Source organism: Colius striatus, chromosome 13, assembly GCF_028858725.1.
Source record: "Colius striatus isolate bColStr4 chromosome 13, bColStr4.1.hap1, whole genome shotgun sequence".
Classification (NCBI taxonomy): domain Eukaryota; kingdom Metazoa; phylum Chordata; class Aves; order Coliiformes; family Coliidae; genus Colius; species Colius striatus.
In genome coordinates, this window is record NC_084771.1 from 14,540,920 (window position 1) to 14,559,471 (window position 18,552).

The window sequence follows — 18,552 nt, forward strand, 5'->3', positions numbered from 1 at the left end:
TTTGCTTGAGCCTGAGACACCAACTCTCAGTTCCAACCCTGAATTTTTAATTACTTTTTTAAAGACATAGCTTTAAAGACCCATTGGAGTTTGGAAATCAAAAAGTTGCACTATTCCAAATTAAAGGATACTCTTTTTTTATCAAGCCTTAGATATAAAACAGTAAGCCAAGGAAACAACAGAGTTTACATATTTGTTTTTTTCTTTGCCCCTATAAAACATACAAGCATTAAAATTTCCTTTGAAGAGCAAAAGTGGTCTTTTTTTCTGAGTTGGAAAGCAAATTCTTATCAGCAGTGAATGCTGTGAAATGTTTTTGTTTTGTATTCCACAAAGCATAGGAGAGAGAGAAAGAGAGAGAGAAGGAGAGAGAGACAGAGAGAGAGAGAAAGAGCTGGACATTTCTTCTCCGAGATTTATTCCACAGTTATGTTTGCTGGCTATCCAAGTGCCTTGTGATATGCACAAGCATATTCTACATTATTGGGGTATATCCTTTGACAACCAGTAGATCTAATGGCTGATAAACGAGTGACCTATGCAAGTTCAGTGGCTTGTCCTGGGCAATTGAACGTTTGGATGAAAGACTGCTAGTAAGAATTCAACTGCATCCAGAGGTAAGGTTCTGTTTAGAGTGCACTTGGCTTGCCTGAACCTGGCTACGTTGACTCGTTTTGGCTCATGGATTTACCCCCATTTAGCACTCCTGAAACACTTCTGCTCTTTGTTGGGGTCCCACTTCCAGATCTTGAGAACTCCGTGAGATCATGGAGAGAAGGCTCTTTGTACATGGCCACTGCAAGGCAAAAGAGAGGCAGCAGGTCAGCATGTGTTATGGGCTACTTGGTCCCTTGTTGCAAAGTCGAGCTGGGAAATGTTGGTTTTTTTCATTGAACAACATGCAATGCAAGGCATCAATAAAAGAAACATGGCAAGGAGACCTCTTCCATTTCAAACACCCCCCAAGAACCTCTGAGGTCCTCTTCAAGGCACCAAATGACACTTTACAAAAGGGGAAAAAACACAGCCCCCCTCCTGCTCTTAGTTAAATCACTCACCTACCCAACTGCACTAACAAAACTCTGCCAGCTAGACCTAAGCTGATATAGATCATAATTTCCTTGTTAATGATTAAGTAGCACTGTCAACAGCTGTGATTTGACCTATTACTTGTATATGTAGCCTAAGCATGTGGATGCCAAAATGAATTTTCAGTCTCCTTTCTCTTTGTTTTGACACACAGTAGGAGGATCAACCTCTACATCAGTTGTCCAACACAACATCTAGTCCTAAATGTAGACCAACAAACTAGCCCAGCATCCACACAGGACTATGTACCTTTGAAATATCCTCTCTGATTTCAAACTGACACTGCCTTAAAAGGCTACCTAAGAGCATAACCCAGAAGTAGACATTTTAATTTATCTTTAAGAAGAGCCAGTTTTGGGAGCCAGTTTTTCTGGAGAAAAGGAACACCTCCATGCATTGCCTGAGATCTCCCTCTTTGCATTGGACAAGGAGGAAGCCAAGTCTGACCACAGTCCTAATTCAGATCCTTCACTTAACTTGGATGACTGTACATCCTGGCACACAGTGGCATACATGTGCCATATGCATTATTACCTTTGCTCTTATATGCTGATGCCACATTGATTGTGGTTTAATAAGCACTGCACATTAGGGCTTTATCCTAGACAAAACCAGACAAACATCCTGTAACAACAAAGCACAGAGTGACAAGCTATACAGCAAGTTGCTGATGGCCTGTGAGCAGATGTTTGAGCCATTCTAGGTAGAGCCTTCATTATCTATAATGGAGACACTGTGGACTTCGGGCAGAAATAAACTATATATATGTATTGGATTAGATTAGAGAAATGCAGGGGGTAATGTAGCAAAACCTAAAAGAAAGTAGCTCTGGTTACATTAACAGTGTGATACAGAATATTATACTCCTGTTATATAAGCAGCTGAACCCTTTAAATATGTATACAGAGCAATTAAACATTTCTGACACAAGATACTGTCAGTTCAGGTAGGTGGGGCAAACCCAAACAATTACCTTTTAATGGTTTTGGAAGAAAGTGTGCTGCAGGCTTGTTTTTCTTCACGTGGTTTCCTTTCATTATTTCTCCTTCTTTGTTAAGACCCAAATACCAACCCCGGCCAGACTGTTGCTGTCTGTAGATCATTGAAGAATACGTCACATAGTAGTTTTCAAATACTGATTCTTTGAACTTGCATTCGGGTGTAAAATGTTCCTGTAAGAAGGTAACAGATCAATATGTACAATGCTGAATCTCACATCAGTTGATGAAAAAGCATCCAGTATTCACTGCTTTCCCCACAGTTAAAAGACAAACCTCTCACCTTCCACTATCCAATTATGGAACACGTGCCCTAAAAGTATTAACAAAAGAGTAACACCATTTGAAACCTGTGAAATGATGCTGTGAGCAGCTCAAAGCAGCATAATAAAAACTTTTTGAACAACAAGTAAAAAGCCTAAGTGAAGAATTTTTGATTGATACAACTAACAGGTATTAGGCAGGCATAGTCCTGATGTCAACGCCAAGGGAATACCTGTGGTCCAGCCCCACAGGTTGGAAGTGAGGCCATGTAATGTCTCTGTGCAGTAGCTCCTGGCCTTAACTGCTTATGAGGAAAGTACAATAAAAATTAAAAGCCAAGGTGCCCTGAGTAAATGGTCATTTCTTACTAAAGCAGCAATATTAAATTAGTTTGTAGCAGCTACCTCTTTGGTCTAATCCATGTTCTTTCTCCGCCCAGCTTATCATCCACTGAAAGCCCAGCTGTCAGAGACCCTCTGCAGACATCAGCCTCTGCTCTGGGACTGTACCATAGCTGAAAGACTATAGGATCAAGCTTTAGTCTTCATGTTGAATTGCACTGCTACTTTCGGGGAGATAGTATTAAGCTACTAGTTAAAATAAAGAGCAATAAACCAGGAGAGAGCCTTTTTCTTTGTGTCAATGGTGTGGCTGGCTTTCCCTGTGTAATGGTCTCAACTGAAACAATACCTTTTGGCTCTACTGCCCAAACGAAAAAAAAGAATACAGACATGAAACATGGGTCTTGGAGGGATCCAAGACCAAAAGACTATTCCTGCCAGTACCACTTAGTCGCTTCCTACAGCCTCTGGGTGCTTCAGGTTTTTTAATATTACAAGTTCTGACAACATCTCACCTATGGACACCTGACAGTATATAAAATATGAAAGAGGAAGAGCTTGGTCTGGTGATGTAAGTGTTAACATCCCAATCCCACCTGTCATCACATGCACAGCAGCCAGCTGTTTGCTGGTCTTTCCTTGTGAAGGCATCCAGCTTCAATGGAGCTGCTCTGATGCTTAAAGTATCCTAGAGCAGCATGAAAGAAAGGAGGAAAAGTTGTGCTTGCATAATGATTGTAATTTTGATTTAAAATAAAAACCAAACAAAATTAAATGTCTCAGGATCTTAAGATGTTCTTATCTATCTTCTCAAATATTCTTGTCTGAGAAAAAGATGGCATTTAAAAAACCCCAAACCACTGTGAATTTTCTGCACATTTTTTTGCCATTTTGTCTTCTTGCAGGAGAAAGAAAAAAAACCTCCCATCTTCTGAGTGGTGTTTGCTTCAACAAAGTATGTGAAGTAAACAATTTTCTTCTTTTTTTCTTCAAGTTAATTGGCTGTTACTTAGTTAATTGACAGTTGGTTTCAATGGTTGTCAAATGGGGACAGGTACTGCATTTTTGCAAGATTTCTAACTAAAAGCCTTCCATCACTGTTCCCTGCCCAGCACTAGCCATATTAACAAGGAGTATTGCAAGTGCATCATCCAGTTAGCAGTAAAATAGAAAACTGCAGTGCTCTCACAAGAAGACTAAGGTTTATGTACAGTAATTCAGAGCTGTTTCAGGTACAAAAGTCCTCCTTGTACATAGGAGTAGAGAGGCAGAATGCAAACAGAACAGCAACATTTACTCTGGTTCTCTTGGGAAGCAAGTTAACCATAGTATGAGCATCAGGAGTCAACAGTTTGCAGAATCACTTGAAACAGAAGGACATAAAGAGTGGGGAGACAGAACGACAGACCCTAAAACACTCTTCCACCCCTATTTTTCCTTGACTGAGCTTGCGATGACAAGCCACAGTGGAAATGCTGTGCTGCTGTGAGTTTGCAGCTCAGCTGATGCACAGCCAGACACCAGCCTGATGGTGCACAGCAGCCTGACAGCCACCCCCCATCAGCATCACAGAGAGCAATCCCCTTGCTGGAGCATCCTGCAATTCAGCTATAGCTACCGTGGTGGTGATTTCTCACACCAAACAGCAGGGCAGGGAAACAAAGGCACCTCTCCATACCCTGCTCAGGTACCATGACAAATTCCCTCCCTTTTTTTTTTCCCCAACACTAAGGCAACCCTCTCATTCACCTGACTGGCTTGGCATGGAATCCTATCCCTTTTTCTTGACTGACATCCACTTAATTTCTCTGCTACGGCTGCAGCTTCAGCAAGGTGCAGCATGGTAGGAAAAGCATCCTCCTTGCCAGGTACAAGTTGATCCCACATGAGCTGTTTGCAGAAGCTGAAGTGCTCTGCTTGCTCCTGAATGTTAAGCAGCTGCTTACCTTTTGCAAGTGTTTGTTCCTACGTATCACATCCATTTAGTGAAATCCAATGTGGTCCACTCCTACTCATTAAAAAGAGAGTGGGGCAGAATTGCAGAGGGAAGCTCTGAATGAGGAATGCTAGCAAATGTGTTCCTGATTTGGGAGTATTACCAGTAAAATATACTTTTCTGAGCTTTCTGAGAAGTTCAGTGTTAGAAATATATTGTTACACAAAACATGAAAAATAGGTATTTGCATGAAATAGCGTTTCAGTCTTGGTTTACCTGACAAGTTAGGGATGAGAGCACCTACATGACAGTGAATTGCACTCACCCAAGCCCCTCACACATGCACCCTGACAATGAATGAATGATCAAATATAAATTAAAGAAAATGCTGGATTCACTGTAGTCATGGCTCAGCCATGCTTAAGTAAGCAAGATGATGAACTGTCAGGAGCTGCTTCTTGGTTTTGAACTGATCAGCTGAACTACTGAAATGTTCCTTCATGAGTAGATCTGCAGTTGCATTAAGTATATGAAAAATAATCTAAAAAATAAGACTTTTGTGCATGATAATATGGTGAAAAGGCTTTGTAGTATACACTTAGAATAACTATATTTCCAGGCAGTTTACTAGATTACATCTAAAATAACCCAGTCTCTTTCATACAAATAGTGTGTTATGGTTCTGCCAAGGCTGAAGGCTAAAACACTTTAAAAGCAGAGCTGGAATTCTTCCTGCTCTAATTGTGCAAAAGCCATGTTTCAAGTCAAAGACCATCCAAACTATCAGCCATCACATCCACCTACAGTGCAGGACTGAATTTTAATTATTCTGGCTCCCAAATGATCATGATGCAGGAATTCAGACTCCCCATAGAAAGAAAATGAAATAAAGAAAGGCTTTAAAGAAAGGTATTTAGTGTCTTTAAGTTTCTGTTATATTAGAGAAGCCTGTTGTCAGGATGGTTGTAAGCACAGTACATGTAAGGAGGGCAAAGTTGTTTGCTCTTTGCTATTTACTGCATGTTGTATTTGCATCGTGGATGCTATCAGCAGAGAATGTCACCCACTACTTTACAGAGTAGTAAGTTTGTCATTAGGCCAATATTGAGTTTGTTCAGTGTCCGTACATCACCATAGGCTAAATGTCCTGCAGATACCCTAGAGCAGTTAATGAGAAAAATCAGAAATCTTATTCGGATTATGATCAATGGCTATATCTGCATAGGGATTTATTCTTTATTTCCCCCACTTAATGAAAATTGGATTTTTTTTCCCTCCAGATCCTTATTTTTTTCAGGACTAAAATGTAGCCCAGGATTCAATTCTATGATCATGAATTTTTGAAGGAGCCTCTTTGAGGCTCCAGAGTAGTGATTTTCTGCACCACTGAGCCTGCCTTTTTTTATTAACAGAGATTGATTTTCTTCATCTTGGCATGTGAAGTTCCAGGGTGTATCCTCTGGATCATCACCCTATAATGTGGAATGACATCAACAGCAAAAGATGTGAATACTTGAACTTTAATCTTATTAGAAATAACTGCTTTTAGATCACCATTGTGAGAAAACACTCGGAAGAAACCCTGTGTTTTGTGAAGGTACCAGAAGCTGTTTCCTATAGCAATGGAAGCATACAATTAACTTAAAGCAATTTATTCTGGATCAGACATATTACACACGTTCTAATCCCACAGTATGGTCTGTTTTGCTTAAATGTACCTATTTTGAGGAATCCCAGTGATGTCAGTGGGAGCAACTCACGGTATAAGAACGTGTACAGGTTTTGCAAGGCTGTAATCAGGAAGACTGTTTGACCATATAATCATGATTGTATATAACAGTTGCCAGTCACAGCAAAAGACATTCTCATTAAAAAACTGTGTGGGCTTTTGAAGACAGATGCCATATGCTGAGGAGCTTCATTTTGGCTATGCTTCTTCCAGGTCTTCCTCGCAAAGACATTGTAAGTAGCCCAAAGCCCTCAGGAGATGCTGTAAAGCTGAGTTAACTGCTTCTAGAAAAAAAAAACCCTACTGCTGAACAGGAATTTGTGGAAGGTTGTAATTCCCCTTGGATTCACTTCCATCTGAAGGCATATGTACCAACAAAAAATTATGTAGAAATGGTGCACTACATTCTTTCATTGGGAAACCTACTTACTGACAAGAGTGATAGGAAGGGATAGTTTTCCTGGAAGGTGGTCTCAAACAACTCCTTAGCATGGAATTGCCTGGGACAGGGCAATAAGCAGGAATTTATCAAGTGAAACACAGTCAGTAGAGTGTAAACTTATTTAGGAGAAACCTTCCAGAAAGAATAAAAATAGAGCCCAAGGAAGCAGCTGGATATTCAGACTCTCCAAAGAAAGATTTCAGGTTGTCACTAGGTATTCTCTGAATCTATGAGAATAGTATTGAAAAGATCCTGTAATTATTCCCCTGACATTGTTCCTTTGCACAGCAAAACAAATGCTCAAATTAGGGGAAAAATGCACATGGTGAATCAAAGCAGAAAACAAATACACAAGTTTAGAGGTTTAGGTTTTGTTCATTACTCTTTTTTTCCAGCCTTATCAGTAATGCAGTTGTGAAAACTTGTCCAAGTCATCTTTGCCTGGATTTTTAAGTGGCATGTGGGCACATCAGTAAATACCTATTTAAAGCTTGGTGCGTCACCTCTCAGCACACTCCGTGGAATGGATGTACTGCCTGATGACCCCAGGGAAAAAGACTCAGTGACTGTAAACAACACTGAAATTTAATTGAGAGAGGAACTATGCATGATCATATTATTGTTCCCCTGTCTTTTGGTGATGCTTCACTTCTACAACTGTTGATTAAGCAGAGCCTCGCTTAATTGGGGCACAAGAAGTAACACATGATACATACAGAAGGAAGACATTCTTCTGATTACTGCAGAGGAAATTAATCCTGTTAGAGAATGCTCATAAAGTGGTTTAAAAATTCTGCAAGATGCCCAAGAGAACACCTTGCAGATCGCAAATACAGGTTCCTTTCTTAACCCATCCCACAAAGTTATGAGATGTAGTTTACTTGCTATGAATAAGACAGACAGAAGAACCACTTTGCCCTCAAATGCTTCTCTTCTGCATCAGTGCTTCTGCCTCGTGTGCACCCCTGATGATGCCAGAAACATGGCGCAGGGAAACCTCTGCAATTTCCTGGATGATTAAGTCCTCTATAAATGTTTTAATACCTTCTAATGCCTGCCTACTTACCTTGTTTTAATTTCTATGAGTTTAGGGCATCAGACTTACCAGTCCTAGTTCAAAAACAGTGAAATTCTAACAAGATAAAGGGAAAAAACCACATTGCCTGTTTTGAGAAATTCGGGAAGGCTCATTAAGCAGTGAGTGCCTGTCAGGTTGTCTGAGAGCTCTAAACCAGACCAATAGAGAAGATCAACACTGGTGATACAATCCTAATATTACTGTTTTAAAGAAGTAATTTAAAAATAATGTTTCATTTTTACTGTTTCACACATACAGGTCTCTGATTCAAAATCTGTAAAGGAAAGCCTATATGTTAATCTGTAATTAAGCCTCTTTGGAGAGAGAGATCTCTACTAGTGTTAAGCATGGGTTTGATGTTTGAAACGGAGAAAAAAAATTGTTAGAATAACTTTCTCAATGTCTAGCCAAAGGTTGCATTGCATCATAAAGCCCTATGATTCATGGCCTGCACTTTAAAGTTTGGTCGAGGACTGGTTGATACCACTAGAGTTTCTGGCTAATGTAATCCCCAGTTGAAAAATGGGAGGTGGAAGTTTCTTACGTTTCCCCCTGTACTTCTACACTCTGATCAAATATTCTTTACGTATGTGCCACTGATCATCTTTGGGTGGTGAACTTGTTGGACCTTGTATCTGATCTGTTACAGTTTCTCATGATCCTCCCATATGACTAAGTCAAATAGAGGAACTCAATCTTCTTGTCTGAGCAAAGCACCAACTTACCAGTTACCAGTTGAGCAGATCAGCTGGAAAACAAGAGCTGCCTCAATAGAACTATAAAACTGTTTTGCTTGGAAAAGACCTTTAAGACCATCAAGTCCAACCACTGCCCTCACACTGACAAACCCATCACTAGCCCATGCCCCTCAGCACCTCAGTTCCACAGCTTTGCAATATCTCCAGAGATAGACTCCATCACCTTCCTAGGCAGCCTGGGACAGCGACTGACAGCCCTCTCAGGTAAAAAGTTCTTCCTCATTGCCAATCTAAACCTCCTCCTGGTGCAACTTGAGACCATTCCCTCTCATCCTATCATTTATTACTAGAGAGACTGACTTCTACCTCCCTGTTGCAGAGAGTGATCATGTCTTTCCTCAGCCTCCTCTCCTCCAGACTAAACATCCCCACTTCCCCTCAGTCACTCCTCATCAAACTTGTCCTCTAGATCCTTCACCAACTTCATTGCACATCTTTAGCCATCCTCCAGAACCTATGTGACCTTCATGGACATTAAGGAAAACAAGAATGTTGGAAAAGATGTGTTACCTGAAAACATGCTGGGAGAGATCCTCCCTCTTCAACCTGGATTAGAAATCAAGTCATCTCACATCATTGAAGGCAGCTGGAGTAGGTAACTATCTGTGCCCAGGTGAATCCTGTTCCCACTTAAAGCTGCAAGAGAACTCCTTTTTCTCTCAGCAGGCTCACGATTTTCCCCAGAGCAGCCAATCCTTTTCAGAGCTCTCCTAAGCTCATTATTTCTGTTCCCTGTGACAGTGGCTTCCACAGGTGAAACCAGCACTGAAGAAAACGTATTTAAAATGTGCCTGTCATTGTTTTTGTCATAAGCAAATTTCTTGCCTTGTTTTTTTACAGCTTTCTTCTCTCAGCTTTTAATTTTGGAAAACAGCACATAAAAGTACCCAGTGTGCCTCTTCTGTGCCATTCATTACTCCTCATCTCTCTATCATGTCTTTGCTTATTCATTTCTTGCCTTAACTAAGCGGGCCTAATCTTTTTAAATCTCTCCTCATATGAAAGGTTCTCTGTGCCTCTAATCATTTTCATTACCCTTCACTGAATCTTTTCAATTTTTCTTTCTCTATCATTTCCAGAACTGAAACACAACATCTAAAAAGAGGCTGTACCACCGAGTTGCATAACGGAGGTAAGATATTTTCAGTCACTCATCTTATGACAATGTAAAATGGTCTTTGCTGTTCAGCCTTACTATTGTGCATTTGTACAAAAGTTCTCTATCTTTTAAGTTGTGTGCCTGATAAATATGGTCCAATTTTATGGTGTTTCTGACCCTATGATCAGTCAGTGTACCCAAGCTTAAATACTAAAGGGAGAAGGAAGCAAAAGGCAGATAGGACATCTTTCTTCCCCAGAATTAGAACAGAGAGCCCCAAAGATGCTAAGCAACCTATTTTATAACATACCCATTATTACACAGATAACCTGCCAGCCATTGCAATCTGATTTCTAGCAGTTATAATTGACATCAAATCCTGGTATTGTCAAATCTCTCTGAACAGCTGTCATGCAGAATGTCCTCAGCTTAAGTGTGTCATGCATTACTTTTAAAAAAAACATATCGGAGTTCAAAAACTCCTTTTAAAGTAAGAAGAGGTATGCTTTTGGTTAAAGACAGCCCTGCAGCCCACTTGTTTTAATGGCCAAGCCCTGAGACCATTGCCATTTGCTGAACACGGCCAGGGGCATGAGATGCTGAAGGACTAAGAGGAGCCTGAGCCTTAGAAGACACCACAGCTGCCTTCTTTTGAGTGAACTACTTGTGGTTTGTTCATCTGAGTTGCTATCTCTCCCTTTGGCTTTGTATGCCACTGCCTCAGTGGGACACAGGGACAGGAAAACCATGCAAAGCCTGATATCTTCTACTGAGCAGCAACTAGTTGCAGCATGAACTGGGGAGAAGTCACTGCATCAGGCAGAGGAGTGTGGCATGAGGAGCCATGGCCTCATCACAGCTCTGCAGTTACAAGGGGGATATGTCTGTGAGCTGGCAAGAGCAGCTGAGAAAGAAAACACGTTCCTGTCCCAGTAGCCCTTTTACACAATTACTCTTGTATTCCTCGACATGATCATTGCCACTGGGGGAAACCCACAGGGCTGCTGTCGGGGCTGCAGAGCACAGGGTGGCAGCAGGGGGTTAATTTGCTTCTGGAACAAGGTGACTTGTCCAGCATTTATTAAAAGACCACCTGGGAGCGAGGGGCAAGAAGAGCAGCACAACCTTTCTGCTGCCACATTGAGCCATACCATCACGAAATGCTGCTTGTAGTTACGTGGGCTATGAGGGGCTGTGGGAGACAGGTAACATGGAAGAGGTCCACACTGGGTACCCCCTGCCTCAGCAGAGAGGATGGGCAATGCTCCCTGGGCATTTCTGTGGCAGCCAGGAGCTCCCCAGATAGGCTCTGCAGAAGTATAAGGGCTAATTAGAGAGTGTGGGATTTGCTGCTGTATCCTAGATACAGGACATCAGCCCTGGGGTAAGGAGATGGAAGAGATTTCCTTCAGACTATCACCCATGAATTTGTGCAGATTTATCTTTAAGTGCTGATAAACAATAATCTAACCAGTGTCTGCAGCAAGCCCTAAATCTCTCTATTTAATTACAAGCAGGGACACGACCCTTTTAGCAGCGGATGCTCTTAAAATTCTATGGGAAAAAGGCAAGCACGCAAAGGTTTCTCTTTTTGGGGGGGAAGGGCAGCTGCACAAACAATAGTCAGAACAAGTGCTACAGTCCTTCCCATGGGAATAGTTGATAACAGGGAATGCTGTTTCTGTGGTAACCTGCAACCTGTCTGAAAGCCTCTCTGTACAACTGCTGTGAGTTACAATGGGTAAATCAATGTGGAAGTGATCTCCTTCTCCCTTGCTGCTCTGGGGAGATACCAGCCTATGTCTCTGACGGCAAACTTGTGAAAGCATTGCCTTTCTACCCAAAGGCTGGGCAGACAGCAATTCCAAGCACAGCCTCAGCTCAGCCCAGACCTCCCCAAATTACCACCAGCTGCCTCACAGACATTGAAGAAGAAAGATGGGTTTACCCCAGAGGAAGTAAGAGACAGATGCTGCTGAACGAGCTCTCTTTCTACACACTAGAAACTGCCTCTGCTCACTGACTGAGAGAAGCTGCAAGTAGAAGATAAATAACAGCATGAGCTGCACGAGAAGAAATAATGCCACATTACATCAAACAGGTCCTTGCTTCACTGTCAGTTTAGAGTCTGTTCTGCATGCAAGGACAGCCCTGCCATTTGGCCTGTATATTTTATTAATGTGGATATGTATTTATGGTGCTATGGATTAGCTGATACTTCGGCATTCAATACTGTCCTTTGACACTGGAGTTCTCAGCAAAGGCATTTGTCCTGTCTGCTGCTACTCCTTATATGCAGGTAATACTCTTGGATGGCTGCTGTGTTCTCCCCAGACCACTCCCCTGCACTGTCTCAGCTATAACAATACTAGCAAACATGTTTGAGGAATCAGTTTTAAAGCTCTGTAAAACACCGACTGCAGTTTAGTCTTTGGACTCGCATCACACATTAAAAATAACCTTAATATGCAACCAATAGGCCTATTAATTAGGGTTTTATTCTACAAAGTACTACACAGCAAGCTTCATTTTTAACATGAGTAATGTCAGTGTTGGGAAAGTTAAGCAGGTCATTACACTAAATAAAAGCAGTGACTCTTCCAGGACCTGACCCAAAATGTATTATGACCAAGGGAAACAGCACCCATGCCTTTACTGCATTTTGTTTAGTTTTCTAACGTTCGGGTAGTCTGCAAAGAAACATATATGTCTGGCTTTAAAAAATGAAGGCTATTTGGTATTTGTCACTATTAATTCAGCTTTTGTACTATGGAGTGTAAATAAAAAACAACTAAGAGTAATAACAATGGGAATGTCACAGGCTCAAGGAGCTGGTTTGCTCCACCCTGAGCAAACCACCATCATGTGTGACCAAACAGTAATGAGACCTTTTCAAATGAGCCTGATTTACTGCCATCTCTTTATTCATGAATGCCATGGATGGATGTTTCTCAGATCTCGGCAGTTTTCCAGTACCAGGGCATTACTGGCACTCAAACTTTGCTTCTTGATATGGAGTGGTGATGCTCTTTGGAATTGCTCACAGTTCCCTAAATTATGCTATTGAATATATGCTGCTAAGAGGATCTCAGATGGATGTTTGTACTAGATGTCAGGCTAATTGTGGGATTTGAGAGATTTCAAATGGCAAAAACTTTTAATAACATGATAATAAAGGATTATACAAGGGAGATGAGATGTAAGAGTGACTCTTTATTTGAGAGTCGATGCTGACTGGCAGAAAACATTTCATTCAGCAAGTAAAGACCCCACCTAAGAAGGGATACTTATGCAGAGAGCAGGCTAAATTTCTTTCTGTGACATACATGCATTTCTTACAAGCAACATTTTGAGAGTCAAATTAATGGAAATCCAAGTTTTCCAGCACCTTGCACATGAAAAGCTGTGGAGCTGAGCAGAGCCAAACCTCCCCTGCAAAAGGCAGAGGTAACAGGAGTGCATACATTCCTTTGTGTAATTTGGGGAAGCCGTGCAACAGCATTTGAAACATTGCATTGCTCTAACAAGCAAATTGGCATCATGTAGCTGGAGAAATGGGAGATTTCATGTTGCAATCAGCACTGAACCGCAGTGAACTCCCTGACACAGGCTGAACATGTCCCCAGGAACACCTCAGACAGATGAGGAGAGCAGCAAACAGCCGTTTCCACATCAAAACATCCTCTCAGAAACCAGCCCAGGCAGAGCCATGGGCAAACCTCACTGAAACATTGGACAGGCCCACAAAGCTGCCTCCAAAACACTTTATTTAGTTGTTACTTCTAAATAGGGGCCTCTAGCAAGCCACATAATGCAGAAAGAAACAAACATTTCTAATACCTCATGTTATGACACAGCTGTGCTGTTAACATCTAGACACCGGGCTGAATATTACACATCCTGCAACAACTGTCCTAATGAAGTGAAGAATGCACACTTTCTACTTTGGTGACTTATGGGATTTATTTCTTTTCTCTAAAAGAAATACACAGTCTAATAGGAACCTCTGTCTTTTTGAGAGACAGCCTGAGCACAGAGATAAGCGTATAAAGCTCTGTTTTCTTTCCCACACAGTGATATGGACTTGGTGAGGGTCTGTCATTTGGCTATTTAATGACTCCCTGCTGATCCTGAGCTGTGTAACAGATTACTCTGGAGCCAGACTTTTGGGAGACACCGTGCTGCTATTGTCTAAGCAGAGGAGAAGTGGGTCCCTGGTAAAACACTTGCAAAGCTAATTTAAACTTGGAAGACACCCAAATGTCTCTAGGAGGTGCAATTTAAAACCCTAACCTAAGATAGCCTGGACTGCAATCGCAGATTTCTGGGAACGGGGTGGAACACTTGCTCTATGAGCCAAACACTGCAGATGTCTGTATTACAGTATTTCAACAGGAGAGCCATTGCCATTCTGAGTTATCTCACAGAGGAAAAAAAAAGTAGCAAAACACTAAACATAGGTGTGACCACTCTGTGGCTAAGACATCTGCCCCAGCAAGTCTCACAGGCTTGCTGAGAATTTGAGTAAAGGAGCACTTGCCATCTCAAGCTCAGCCCCTCTGACAGCGTTACCTGTTGAACAGACAGGGAGCTCCCTGAAAGGATTAAAAAGGGTTCTAGTGCAGAGAAATCATCATCCCTGAATCATGCAAGAAATAGAATGCACTTTGGTTCTAAAATCCAGCCTTGTATCTCTTCTACAGAAAGTCCTTTTAAGCACAGTTAAAGAACTTCTGGCACTAGATTAACAGACACTGTGTGTTCTGTTGTGAGGGGGAATCTGAAAGGAGAGTCCAAGGCTTAGTTTGAAAACTACTGTCACGTTTTTTCTTGAGAATTTAAACTGCCTTGATCAGTTCTGCCTCTCAAATCTGGTTATCTATTTCCAACTTAGCAAATAATAGCTGGCTGCAGCAAGCCAGGTAGAGTAGAGAGTTAAACCACCATGCAATCAAAAGCATAAAGGTGACTTTGTCCATCAGAAAAGGTGCTTGCCTTTCCATTTACCCACTGTCTGATCTTCCATTTCACTGTCCAAGGCTACCCATTTTTAGTATAACCGAACAAGCAGCAGTCAATGGATGCTGATGGGATGCATCCACGAGTGCTGAGGGAGCTGGCTGATGTGATTGCTAAGCCTCTCTCCATCATTTTTGAACACTCATGGAGGACAGGCAAAGTGCCCGAGGACTGGAGAAAGGCCAATGTCATGCCAGTCTTAAAAAGGACAAGAAGAATCACCCAGGAAACTACAGGCCAGTCAGCCTCACCTCCATCCCTGGAAAAGTGATGGAACAACTCATCCTGAATGTTATCACTGAACATATGAAGGAAAAGATGGTTATCGGGGGAGTCACCATGGATTCACCAAGGGGAATTCAGCAATATCTCGAATGGCTTGAGAGTTGGGCAGAGAGGAATCTCATGAGGTTCAACAAGGACAAGTGCACAGTCCTGCATCTGGGAAGGAACAACCCCATGCAGCAGCACAGGCTGGGGGTCAAACTGCTGAAGAGCATCTCTGCAGAGAGGGACCTGGGAGTCCTGATAATAAACTGAACATGAGCCAGCAATGTGCCCTTGTGGCCAAGAAGCCAATGGCATCCTGGGATGCATCAAGAAGAGTGTGGGCAGCAGGACGAGGGAGGTTCTTCTCCCTCTCTACTCTGCCCTGCTGAGGCCTCATCTGGAGTCCTGTGTCCAGTTCTGGGCTCCTCAATTCAAGAGGGACAGGGAAGTGCTGGAGAGAGTCCAGTGCAGGGCCACCAAGAAGATCAGGGGAATGGAGCATCTTCCTTATGAGGAAAGGCTGCGGGAACTGGGGCTGTTTAGTCTGGAGAAGAGGAGATTGAGAGGAGATCTTATTAACATTTATAAATATCTAAAGGGTGGGTATCAGGAGGTTGGAACATCCTTTTTTTCTATAGTAGCTAGCAACAGGACAAAGGGTAATGGGATGAAGCTGGAACACAAAAAGTTCTTCTTAAATATAAGAAAAAACTATTTCACTGTGAGGGTGATGGAGCAGTGGCCCAGGCTGCCCAGAGGGGCTGTGGAGGCTCCTTCCTTGGAGGTCTTCAAGAGTCTCCTGGACATGTTCCTATGCGACCTGATCTAGGTGACCCTGCTTCTGCAAGGGGTTTGGACTAGATGATCTCTAAAGGTCCCTTTCAACCCCTACCATTCCATGACTCTATGAAAAAAAAAAAAAAGACTGAGGGAAGAAGGAACAGCAGATCAAGGGTTCAGGGAAAATGCTGATGAAGCTTATCACCTGTCTACTGCGATCTGCACAGGGAATATGGGCTGGTAAATTCAGAAATGCAGTTTTCCTGCAGGCAAGCAAGACTTCTTAGATGTCTTTGGGATTTGAGGATTTTGAGGCTAGGCCTGTGGAGACCAAATGGGATAACTAAATGCCATTTAAATTCTACCGCCAAAATACAGTAAGAATACCAACAAAATAAATGAGATTCATCTATCTAAATATCCCTGAGGATCTGAGTCCAAATCTGGACCTGCATGGGCAAGTCCAAGCTTTGATTCGTCTCATCTATGTTCAGACACTTAAAAGAAACAGGAGCTGGGTCAGTCTGGGATTTTCCTGTCCTCAACAAGCAGAGTTGGGATAAATTATCCCTGGAGAGGATAAGGGAGCGTGGGTCTGTGTATTCAACTCCCACATCACAGACCCAGCTCTGCTAAAGCCTCTGGTCCTTTCTGAGCATAGCAAGAAGCCGTGCCAAGTTCCTGGGCAGTATTGCCCTGCCCTAAGCCACCATGGTGCTCAGTTGCTGTCCCTGTTTCCAACGTGAGATGAGAAAAATTAGTTTTAATACCAAGTACTATATAGAAGAGGATTTCAATTCTGCTCTTGTCCAAGGCAGGGAAAGTCTGCCCCAGATCAGCCTTGGCATCAGCAGCCTGAGTGCTGAAATGGAAAGAAATTACTTTGGGTACATCTAAGATACAGATTTTGCTCTGCAATATTTACAGGGACTTCTTTCCCCTTCACTGGAACAGACCCCAAACCTTCCAGTCTTATTTTTGGAAAGGCTCCCATTGAAATGAATCATGACTTTGCCTGAGTTAGTGCTCCAGAACTAAGTTCTAAATTATTAAAAGCAAATGGTATGCAAGAATTTGTGTCAATTTTTGAAACAGCTCAGCAAAGGTAGACAAAAATCCTTCTTTGAAACTAGTAGAAGGTATATGGCTGAACTTCCAGGCTGCTTTGAAATCTAAGCCCTAGCTTTTTAGTGAAACACAGTGCCTTTTAAACCTCATATTTTAATCATCACACTTCTGTAGAAAGCAGAACTCTTACCTTGTTTCTTTGCTTCATCCTCCATCCTTACCAGTTTTATGGTGTAAGCAAGCCATTTGTATCCCATACTGATCCTCTCCTCATGGGGAAGCCGTATGCTCCTTCCTTTTGTCCCTCTTGCAAAATAATCTACTGTCTAAACAGCCAAAATGTACCTTCCCAGAGTGACCTGTCAATATCCCTTCTTGTTCCTACACAGTACCTTCAGAGGATTCAGACTGAACATCTAATTTTGCTTTAGGCATTGCATTTGAGTTTGTAAAATGAGCCCTAGGTACAGCAGCATCTATAGCTCAACAGGTAATTAACTCTTCCTAGACTTGGGAGTTTAGTCTATGCCACTGGTGCAGCCAGATGAGTTCAGGTGATTTGCTGAACTGGAAGCAATGGACATCAAACTTAGACTGGCAGAGCTCCAGGTGCCCAGACTGGCAGTGACTGATCCCTGGGGTATGTGACTTGCAGGAAACCTTCAAGAGGGACACCTTTGGCCTTTGATCCCAGCCTCAGCCCCTCACTATGTCAGTGGGTGCTCAGAGGGGCCAGCTACTCATGTTTACTTAGTTCAGCAACACTGTGTAAAAATGATTATAATCTTACTGAGGATTCCTAGACTAGTACAGTGCAGTGTTTTTATAATTATTCCTAGCTGGCTTTGCCAAGGATGTTTGAGTGCAGACTAGTTGAGTATATAGAGTTAATTCTTTCTGTAGGATATGACAGTTTGGCTGCTGGTCTCTTGTCTTTTCAAGCTCAGATCGGTGAAATTCATCTCTATGCTTCGATATATGACATCACTGGATATTTGTTACTGAAAGGCAGCTTCTGTCAGAGCTGAAAACAGCCACACAAGCACAGAACACAAACTGTAAAATGATGTGGAAGAACAAGATGAATTTCTTCCCCTAGATTTTGCAAAGCCAATACCTATTTTTGAATGACATTTCCAATTCTACACTGAGAACTGCTAAAGCATTTACATAAGAATGCAAAAATGCACACATTATCACTGCAGGAAGCACTTAAAATTTAAGATAATTATATAGTATGGAAACGATTTCAAAGGACTCAAACAAAATAACAACTAATTCTAGAGAGTCACCCTTTAAGATGATTACTACTCTGCACTACCACTGATCTCTCACTAAAAAAATCCTTCTCTTTACAATTATATGCACATTATAAATTCCTACTTTGTTCTTCCACCATCAAGCTCCTACAGCTGCTGCTGACAAATTTGCATTCTCTGAGAGCTTAACTAGACAGCCAAAATATTCACACTATGAACAGAGGTAAAACACACCGTTGCCACACTCGGGTACAATCCTCCCTTCACCTTTACCTTATGTCGAATTGTCTTCTGTGGGTTTCAACCCCTCTGGTTTTAGAGCAGCTTGGGTGGCACTTAGGGAAGGAGCTGCAGACAGGGAGTGTGGCAGGGGGATAACAGCAAGTCCTGTGTTGGAGGGGCTGCGCATAGATGCAGGAAGA

At 42.1% G+C, this 18,552-nt stretch overlaps 1 protein-coding gene across 2 annotated transcripts in view; it reads right to left on the reverse strand.

Moving 5' to 3' along the window:
* Positions 1 to 455: 455 nt before the first annotated feature.
* The window catches only part of FGF13 (fibroblast growth factor 13), a 113,184-nt gene continuing 95,087 nt past the window's right edge, over positions 456 to 18,552 (reverse strand). For both annotated transcript variants that reach the window (XM_062006638.1, XM_062006637.1), the window contains exons 4-5: positions 2,063 to 2,261; positions 456 to 796 (exon numbers count right to left, since the gene is read on the reverse strand). In XM_062006638.1, coding sequence (XP_061862622.1) covers positions 660 to 796; positions 2,063 to 2,261 — 336 coding nt within the window. In that variant the 3' untranslated portion in view covers positions 456 to 659. The remainder of the gene's footprint in view (positions 797 to 2,062; positions 2,262 to 18,552) is intronic.